Genomic DNA, 10,964 nt, shown 5'->3' on the forward strand with positions numbered 1-10,964 from the left:
TGTCTATAGGACTTTTTTTCTTAGTTTTTTACTCCTCTACACGCTCCCGAAGTTTTGCCATTTAATTTGGAAACACCCTGTATATACTCATACATTAATTGTGCTTTATTTATATAATATATATTATTTATATTTATGGATAAATATACATATGTATGTATACAGGATGGATCACTTTAATTTATCTAGTCGATTTTCTCAAAATCTGTAAGTTTAAGGCAAAAATATTTCAAACAAAAGTTTTATAGTTTCAAAGGGGAAAGAAGTTGGTGACCTTGGTTGACCTTGCGAAGATGTCCTTAAGATCAAGTCAAGGTTACCAAAAATTTTTTTAATGGAACCCCCCCCCCATTTTTCATTGCATATTCTTGTAGCGTACTTCGAGAGCTTTTCAAAACACTATAATAAAATATTTTTTCATTAAGTACTTTGCGAGTTATAGAGCTAGAAGGTTACAACACCGCTGACATTAGCATTATCCAAGGTGTTCGACCGACGGCTAAAACTTCTTGAATGTTGTTCAGGATCATGACCACGGTTGTCAGGTCTCCAGTTTTCAGAATCAATCTTCAGTTCTCCAGCAGATGGGAAAAATCTCCAGTTTTTTGCTCGCGTGGGGTATTTATTAATTACACATTTAAATTACGTGGAAAGTAATAAGAAAGTCTGCGATTATGTTCGCAGTTTATGTTATTTTACGAATAATAAAAAAGTTTGTAACTGTGTTCGTACTGTATGTATAAATCTTGTAATAATAATAAGAAGGTCTCTATGATTGTGTTGATACTTTATGTTGGTCAAATATTAATAACAAAAAGAAAGTCTATAACAGTGGTCGCAAAACACGAATTAAACCCTGCGCCTTTTTCTTTTTTCTTTTTTTTTTTTAATGAAACAATCGGTCTCTAGTCGAAATATAAAATCTCCAGCGCACGGACCTTCGGGCCCCAGCCGTATAGTGCTCTGGATCTGGCAATCGTAATCATGACCTGGATAACATTTGTCAAGATCAAGATCATTGGAGGTTGTTCCTTTTATTTTCATTTTTACACTAAAAATTCATTTCTACGTAAAAATGAAAATAAGAAGTAAGAGAGATAATAGAGCCCTATAACTCGTAAAGTACTTAATGAAAAATATTTTATTATAGTGTTTTGAAAAGCTCTCGAGGTAAGCTACAAGAATATATAATGAAAAATGGGGGTTCCCATTTAAAAAATTAGTAACCTTGACCTGACCTTAAGGACATTTTCTCAAGGTTAACCAAGGTCACCAACTTCTTTCCCCCTTGAAACTACAATACAAAATTTTTGTCTGAAACATTTTTGCCTTAAACTTACAAATTTTGAGAAAATCGACTGGTTAAATTAAATGGTCCACCCTGTGTATACATACAAGATGTATATACATATATGTATGTTGAAGTTATTTATATTATTATTTATTATAGCTTATTACCAATGAAGATAAGCTGGGCATTAATGTATCACATTTTGAAAGGACCACAGATCATGATGACATTCAAAGGTCGTAAATCAAATAATACTTATAATGATAATAATAGTACAACGAATTATGAAGATATACGTATGCATTAAAGTTGTACGAGACAGGATAAATATATTGTAATTTTTTACTACATAAATTTTATACATGCTTGTGAAATGTATTTTTTTATTATTTCTTATACATGTATCTTACATGTAAGTATTACAAAATTTTTATTACATAAAATTGAAAATTATGTAACAATTTATAGTAAGTCATAAAAATAATTCAATCCTTGGCCTAATTCCCAAATCGAAATTCCTGTACCCAATTCATTAGCAAGTTCTAATCGAGCCTTAATTGAATATAATGTAGGGTAGAAAACATAGCCATTACCTGTAGCTAATCTAAAATAAATGCATCAATTTATAAATATAATATTAAAAAAAAAACAAGTTTTTTACATTTTTCATATCAATTACAAATAAATTCAAAAAATTAAGCAAATAACAGGTAAATGAGAATTGGCGCTGTAGACAGTACGCAGCTTTCGTTTCTTTTAAAATATTCTATGTTGTATCAGTACTTGTTTCGGCTAATCTTTTAGCTTTCTTCAGCATATAATTGGTAGATGGTACAATGCGTTGTTATCTATGAGTCGTGGAAATATCACAGTAAATTGATGTATCAGTCACTATCATTGTGTGGCAGTAACATTCATTAACGAGTAAAACTCTCCAGTTAGAAAGCTGGATGGTAGTGAATGACTAGGAATCTAATTAGATATGAATAATAATTAATAGCACGAACTATAGAACGATGCCTAATAATTAATAGATTAGAAAAAATTATGTCATGGTCTACAGCGCCAATTCCCATTTGTCTATTATTTGCTTAGTTTTTTGAATTTATTATCTTGGGAATTTAGTTCGAAATTTATTTACCACTTAATTACAAATAAAATAATAGGAAGAAAAAGAGAAAGAAAAAAGGATAAAAAAGTGAAAGAGGAAATAAGGCAGAGAAAAAGAGGACGAAAAGAGATTCAAAAAAAGAGTAAAAAAGCTAGAAAAGATAGGAAAGCAATAGATAAGAAAAGAAAAAAGAGAGCAAGTAGGAAAGGGGTTGAGAAATAGAATCGAGACAAAGAAACTAAAAATAAGAACAGATAGGAAGAAGAGAGAAGACAAAAACACAGGTATATATAAAGGAAAGGAGTTGAGAGACAGAGAGAACGGAAGAGAGAAATAGAAAGAATAGATAGGTTATAATAAAATATTACTTTGATTCAAAGAAATGCTCTTTGCTGCTGTTATCCCATTGAATTTTTCCTTTAAATGACTTTAATATATCCAAATATTCAGAGGCGAGAATTGCCCTGCCACCCTCTGGTGTATAATTGTAACCATAGAAATTAATACCTAATAAAATTTGAGATCGTCTATGATTGTTTTTCTCTGGAGCTAAAAATTCAACACATTGTCTGGCCCAATCGAGAGGACTATTTGGACCTGGCCTTTGAATACTCGAATAATCATAGGTCATAAGCGAAAAGGCGTTTACATATGATGCTAATTCATCAAACTCTTGCTTTGAAAATAATTCAACTTGTGCACTAAAAGAAGATGCGAATAAGAGTAAAAAAATTTAATTTATGTAATATATGTAGAGTCCGACCGAAACTTTAGCCGAAACTGAACCGAAACACTCGATTACATATCAATTTCAACCAAAACCGAATAGCCCAGCCAATTTAGCATTTTTTGTTGCTTGGAATGAGTATCGTATGATTTTTTAATGTGTGTAGGGGTCGAGGCCATAATGTTAATTCCGGCCTCCTAAGTACGTGCAAATTTCCGCCATTTTGCAAAAATGGCGGCGAAAATAAGTTTTTCGGAAATAACTCTTCCTATTTATTCTACGGAAAAAAATAGGTATGAGCAAAGTATATGGTTTCAGTCGAAACTGACACGTAATAAGTGTTCGTTTTTAGTTTCGGTAAAAGTTTCGGTTGGACTTTAAATATATGCATTTTTAAAAGTATCAAGTACCCTCTGGATGGTGGTATTGCTAATATAATATCTAAATTATGTTTCTTTAACTTTCGTGCAATGGATTTGACTACAGATGTAACAATTGGTAGATTTGCACCTGCAAATATAAACTGATTCCATATTTCTAAGACATATCCGTCGAAGTGAAAAGTCTGTAAACAAAATGTTTATGTACATATTCTAATAGATAGATAATGTATAACAATATATGAATGTGGGCTAAAAAGTTTTGTCCCCTGTTATTTTGGTTAGAATATCATCTCTGTTTAAAATTGGCAATTTGCAATTTAAAATATCTCTCGATCTCAATTTGGCATGAATCATTTTTATTTTGTTTACATCTTCAACTTAATGAATTAAAATCACATCTGTGTATAAAAGAAATAGCTGTGTTGTTGCAGGAATAAAAGAGATATATTAAATTTTGTAATTTTGACAATTTTTACATCGTACCTGTTACGAATAAATTGATCGGTTTTTACATTAAATTGTTGCTTTATGAATCTGTATCGTTTATATTGTGTAGATACATGGTTCTGCTTCGTATTTAATAATATATTTACTTAATATCTGTAATAGTTTTTATACGATTATATTAAAAGTAAAAAGTAACGTGATGACCTAAAAGTACGCACTTGAAAAGTTGACCCAGCCCGTGAAAAACAGTGATGCTATAGATCAGTGCTCGCAAGGATTTGCACATTTCGGGCAGATTCCGGCGCGCGATCCCCACCATCGCTCGAGACTCGGCGGCCCGGCCGCCGAGCGCTCACATGATGCTCTGACTCAAGAGCGTCCCTATACCAGAAATATACTGGGAGCACACTTTCAACCAAATTATTATTGAAACATGTTTTTTATATAATTTATCTATTAACATAAAATTTTCTATTGTTAATTTATTCATTGTTTCTTAATGATATACTTATATCTTAAATAGTTTCTAATACATAGTTTTCTAATATATTGTACAATTATGATAACGTACATTTCGACAATAGCTTTCCACATCGCCCGTGAGGTACTATTGTAAGATGCGTTTCTTTTTTAATGTGGTTTCTGCAGTAGGCCTATTCCACAAAAACAAGAATCAAATCGAATGTGGCTTGGCAGGAAAGCAAAATTATAATTTTGCTTTCCTGCCTACTGAGGATTTTCGTACCTTCGCGATTTTCGTGAAATATACAAGAAGTATTCATACGATATTCTAAACATTTCATCGACATTTATATATTCTGTGACGATTTCTTTATTGTTACGGAATATTCGGCACATTAGAAATAAAAATCGAACTTTCTATGAATGTTTAACGTGTTAGCTGAGAATGTTGCACATCTTGAAATTCATTAAAGATTGGAAGCTGTTTATGGATTAAGATGTCGATATAAAAACTGTAGAATGTTGGATGTTAAAATTTAAAAATGAAGAAATAAGAAAAGGAAATTTGGCTGATAAATCACGGTCAGATAGACCTGTGACTGCAATAGACAAGTTCGAAAAGCTAGTAGAAGAAATGATTCTTGAAAATTGTTTTAAAAAATAGTAAAATAGTAAAATTTTCATTTCTATTTCATTAACACACTCACCTATTACTGTTGTATTAAAATGGGGACAAAATTATTCAGCCCTTCCTCATATTTTGTAAAAAAAATTATTAATATATTAAATACCTTGGCAGCATCTAAGAGAGATACTATTAATTCAATTTGACTCTCCGTATTGATGTATATCCTAATAATGTCGTCAATTGACCAGTGTTCAAATACTACCCTAGGTATAACTGAAAATAATGATAGCAATGAAAAATCATAATTATACTCTAAATTATTTTCAACTTACGCTTTACGATATGATTAACATTGTTATTGGCTCTCATTTCCTTTATCCATTTAGTCTGAACAGAATGGGTGGATAACTGATAGGTTGAAGTGTTACCAAAAGAAAAAGCCAACCATACAGGAGATACTATTGTAAACTTGCCATGAAATGTTTTAGAAATCTCAAAACCATGTTTGTTCCACTATAAAATTTAACTAGATTGAATGTTACACATGAAATTGATCAAATGTATTACACTAGAATTATCTATAACTGATTCGAAACGAACAATCTACGAAAATGACTTTCGATATCGGAATATAAACAAATATTTATGATCTTGTCAAAGATATTTTTATCCATAAATTTTCAAAATATGTAATAATAATACGATTTGATAAGTTTCGTAATTTTATCTTTTTTGCGATTTTTTTCAAAACAAAGCAAAAACGAGCATATCTCTAAAGGACTTTTTTTCTTAGTTTATCAATCCCCTACATCTACATACTCTCGAAGTTTGACCACTTAAATTCGGGACAACCTGTATAGCTCTGATAATGTTACAATAACTAATAACTAATAATTAAATAATAAATTACTTACGGGTGTACAATATCCTAGTACATCTCCCTTAAATCTTCTGTGCTTAGTATTTTTAAAATATCGACCAGATTCTTGAAGAATATCCTGTTGTTTAGGATTTTCCACTACCAAGTTTCGTTCGAAAACATTTTGGTCCACCGGACCTTTATACTACTTATAAAATTTATAAAATAAGAAACTGTTTATACATGTATATGCATACATATTAGTCATGTATCAGAATTAGCAACGTTATTTCATAAAAGTAACCCGTTACTGTTACTCGTTACTGATTTGAATAAGTAACTCGTTACTGAAAAATTAACGAATCGTAATTATTTTAGTTACTTCTTTCTTGACATTAATAGAATTAAATATGCAAATGTTTGCGGTAAATATAAATAAAGATTATAGATTAAAATCTTACCAGGTCAAATAATTAAATGAGCTATAATAGATGTAAAAAAACAAAGTAAACTTTATTTTTTATATCTATTATAGCTCATTTAATTGTTTGACCTGGTAAGATTCTAATCTATAATTTGTTGAAATCTATATGAGCGAAAAATAAACACTAATTTTACTCGTGATTATAAATAAAGATGTCAGTATTCTATCTTCTAATAGAGGAATAAAGCTCAAAAACTGATAAATATATACAAGATGGTCCCGAACGTCCAGCCAGACTTTGAGATTTTATCGGAAATTTAATTCTGAACAAAAAAGTTTCCTATAAACATAATCGGAAAAAATGCTTTCTTAAAACACCGACGAGATATTATTAAAGACGGTCGGTTCTTATGGAGTTTGCATAACTATTAAAATTTAAGTTAATATTTAGCTAACGCTAAATATTCACAGAAAGTTCGATTTGTATTACCAATGTACCGAATGTTCCGGAATAGTAAAAGAATCGTCACATAATGTGACACATGAAATGTTCAGAATATTGTATGAATAGGTACTCCTTGTATACTTCACAAAAATCGCAAATGAGCAAGCAGGGAGCACACATCTCCGCCGACAGAGGGCCGTGGCGAAGAGCATTTATTTGTAAACAAGAATGGGAGAGAATATAAGGAGCGCAGCACACTTCGTCTGTGAAGTGAGCCTCAAAATTGGGCTCCAAGGTGAAAACACATTAATGCCTATTTCCACCAATGTAGATTAACTTTAATCTCGGTTCGAAAATCTCGGTAAGAAAATGACGACTGCAAAATGACGCTCATAAGTGGAATAAACGTGAGAATGTCAGTGTTTTTGAACAAAAATTGATCCAAAACATGTTTGATGTCAAAAAGTATTGCAAAAATTCTCTATTGTTATGACTTCTGCACGCAGGACGTTGCAAAAAAGCACTAGGTTCCACTCACACTTACTAAAAATGTTGACCTTGGCTTTTATTTCAACACATACGACGAAACTCATACTTCTCTAACACACTCGGGTATTTTTTACCCAACATGAATTTACGACGTGGCTAGAATAGCAGTACCGAATGGAATGAAATAGTTTATGATGGAAGGATATAGAGGGCACTTGTAAGTTTTTTCTCCTCCACATCTCAACCCCACTTCAACCCTGTCGGAATGACGGGCTTTTCAAAAACGGTCCGAGTAAATTTTACCCAAGTATGGTAGTGTAGGGTTCAAATCATCTTAAGAATAATAATTTTAAGAATGCGTCCCAATGGAGAAAGAAACAGTGAAACGAAACAATAATGGAAAGAAAACAAAGTAAGGGCTAATCAATCAGAATGATTCCATCCGCTTTTTCGTATCCGGGCTCCTCGTGCTAAAACTTTATTCTTTCGCAGCCACAGCGGGATATATGAGGATATATTCAGATGATAAAATAAAATTTGTGTGACAGTCCGAAGTCAAGAAATAACAATTTTACAGTCGATTAAGAGTATCGCATTCAAGAGGACATTTAAACGATGATATAATAGAGTATCAACTTTTACTTAATGTAAATAAAAAATATAAACCTTGACAAGTGTTGTATATTTTTATGTAATCCTACTTAATCTTTGCAATTTTATATATTATTCAAAATTGGTTTTATATATCCAGATTCAGATTATTCAAATAATTTATATCTTAATTCTTATCTTATCAAGACATCCAATTTTCGGAAATTTTAAAACTATATAAAAAAGTAATGAAAAAATAACGAATCGTTACTTTTCATGTAACAATAACAGTAACAGAGTTACTTTTGAAAGTCAATAACTAATAACATTTCTAAAAAATAACTTTCCATTCCATGCATATAGACCATATTCCGACATACACTACTATTCAAAGTATCAATCTAACATGTTGCATTCAAAGTGTCAATCTAACATATTGCAAATATATTTATAAGAATTAATGCGAATATGTAAATATAATAAATTATGAAAAATCATGTTTTATTAAATAACGTAAGAATATTTTATTTTTCGTATTTTAAAAAAATTCTTTACTTAGTTTTGTGATGGATATTTTAAGTATCATATTGTCACAGTCAAAGTGTTAATTTAGTAAATGTATACACTTACTATAATTAATGTATATATATATATATATACTCTTACAGCATGAATTATTGCAGCAATATTGCTTCAATTTTTTGTCAATTTTTTAAAGAAAAATCTTAATTTTAACGTTTAAATATTTAACCATGTTTATATTTAACCGATGTATAATATTGTGACCTTTTTTAATTTTAATAGTTTAAATTATTTGTGTTACACTGAGGATGACCTGATCAAGGTTGCAACGTTTGTATGATTGTATGTTTAAAATGATTTGGTAAATATTAAAAATGGATTAATTATTAGCACTTTATACATCTTGTATTGACTCGTAGCCTTTCTTTTCTGAAATTTTTATTTTTATTTTCTCAGATATTTCTTAAAAAACTCTTAAAGATATCCTAAAATTGTCTTATGCATCAATTTTAGACATTCTGCTTATTGAGCAACTAAAAAAAATTGCAAAAATTGTAAAATGGTAGAGAACTTTTCGATTCAGTTTTTCATAAACAGTACATACATGCCGGTTCCTTCAGCTGATCTAGATCAGCCTATATTATACGTAACGATTAGTATACATAGCTTTTCATAAATAATTATAATATAAAAGATTGGACTATTTTGATATTTATATAGAAACTTAATATCACATTGTAACAACGTTTGCAATCTTATTGCAATACTGTTGCAATGTTGCTGCAATACTGTTTGAAATAATGATTTATGGCATTTATGTTGTGGAAAATATGAGATTTCAATAAATAAATATATATATAAAACTTGTAATAAAACAAAAAACACGAATTGTCCACGGTACGTATGAATGTATACATATATAAATGTAATTATTATAGTGGCTCTTCCGGTGCACTTTTTATTTATATGAGTAACAGAAAAGTTATTACAGATGCTATTCTGCATGTGTGAAAATTAGTAAAAATTGTAAACCTTTAGATCATTTATGAAAAAAAATATATTTTAATTATACATAAACTACTTTTTCGACAATATCTATTGACCAAGTACATCACTTTTTCTATGTTTACACAGCATCTAACGTTAGTAATTGTAATACTGAATATTTCATAAATCGGGCCGTGTAAATATACTAAAACAGTTATACATTTAGTAACATCATGTGTTCATGGATCATCAAAATATCAATTTCCGTATAATTGCAGAAGTTAAGCAATAAAACTGGGTTATTTTTATAGCTTTCAGTTTTCTCATTAGTATATATAATTACATGTGGACATATGTCATATAGTTTTGTATGTACAATTATGTATAACCATTTACATATAGTTGTATATGAAAAGTTTTTTATCAAGGTATGTATAATCGATACCTATATTTTTGTACCTTTATCTCAATTATATAAAATAATTAAATTGCATGTAATTCAATTTATTAACGCGAAATATAAAATTCATGAAGAATTTATATCAATTAATATACTTTTTGTTAAAGTGCTTTAATATAATATACTTAATAATATTTATTTTCAAATATTTTCAGTTTTTACTTTTTCTAAAACTAAACTAAATATATTATTAACAACTATGTATACATATTGTATTTTATGCTAATTCTATGAGTTGGTAGTCGGTAATACAAAATCTTAAGATGATCCTACACGGTCAATAATACTGATCGGTAATATTGAATCAGTAATACTGACAGTACGTATCAATATTTATATTTTTACATCCTTACATGATCAGTATTACTTATTAACAATATGTTTCACTTTTGTTTTATGTACATTATCTATTACACTGTGGCATACTGTGACATGGATCCTAATAAAGCGATATTAACGTTCGAAAATTAAAATCCACCGTCAGTATTCTATGTCAATCCATCAATGTCAACCACACACAGTCAGTAATGTTGTCAATATTTGTTAGTACTGATAGTATTACTGATCGAGTAGGATTACCTTTATCAGTGAATCAGTAAAGTGTCGGCTAACAGCCAACTTGGACGAATGGCCCGTTTTTACAATAAGTGGTTACCTAAAGATTAAAGTTACAAGAGAATTAAGATTTCCGACTACCGACTCATTGTAGAATCAGCTTTACACTTTTACTACACTTAGAAATAAATGCGAATAAAATATATATTCATTGATTCTTACTTTATCATGAAGCTTTCCTTTCTCTTTCTTATTTTTTCCTGTTGGTGGTAATAAAGTACCGCAACATAATTCAGCAATATATAATATAGCGATCAGAGTAATTGTATTCATAATTATATTCAGCAACAATCATAACAACTACATATTAAATATGTAAAATTATATTTGAACACATACACACATTCTTTAGGCAGAGAGAAACGATAGAGACGACAGACCGGCGTGTTTCGTGTAAAGCTGATGATTCTGCATTAAGCTGGTTCTACATTAGTCTGCATCCGATTTTCGTCGTACTATGCTCTGCATCCAATCAGAAAACAGAATTCCGATAATACGAAGCAAAATTCATCGGAATCCTGTT

General features: G+C 29.9%; 2 protein-coding genes across 3 annotated transcripts in view; one reads left to right on the plus strand and one right to left on the minus strand.

The window, feature by feature from the left end:
- LOC108724158 (estradiol 17-beta-dehydrogenase 11) overlaps positions 1-1,608 on the plus strand; it is a 9,640-nt gene extending 8,032 nt beyond the window's left edge. The window contains exon 8 of the mRNA XM_018450353.1: positions 1,451-1,608. Coding sequence (XP_018305855.1) covers positions 1,451-1,598 — 148 coding nt within the window. The 3' untranslated portion in view covers positions 1,599-1,608. The remainder of the gene's footprint in view (positions 1-1,450) is intronic.
- A 142-nt stretch (positions 1,609-1,750) lies between these two features.
- LOC108724153 (chitinase domain-containing protein 1) lies at positions 1,751-10,725 on the minus strand. 2 transcript variants are annotated; one of them, XM_018450348.1, is made up of 7 exons: positions 10,604-10,725; positions 5,964-6,113; positions 5,382-5,562; positions 5,213-5,322; positions 3,540-3,694; positions 2,771-3,103; positions 1,751-1,895 (listed from the first exon to the last, which is right to left on the minus strand). In XM_018450348.1, exons 1-7 carry the CDS (start codon positions 10,712-10,714, stop codon positions 1,754-1,756), a joined length of 1,182 nt encoding a protein of 393 aa, XP_018305850.1. In that variant the 5' UTR covers positions 10,715-10,725; the 3' UTR covers positions 1,751-1,753. The 2 variants fall into 2 exon arrangements, with proteins under 2 accessions (XP_018305850.1, XP_018305851.1); XM_018450349.1 differs by lacking the exon at positions 5,964-6,113.
- Between the last annotated feature and the right edge of the window lie 239 nt (positions 10,726-10,964).

This window comes from Mycetomoellerius zeteki, unplaced genomic scaffold, assembly GCF_001594055.1.
Source record: "Mycetomoellerius zeteki isolate Tzet28-1 unplaced genomic scaffold, Tzet1.0 scaffold28, whole genome shotgun sequence".
NCBI classification, from domain to species: Eukaryota; Metazoa; Arthropoda; class Insecta; order Hymenoptera; family Formicidae; genus Mycetomoellerius; species Mycetomoellerius zeteki.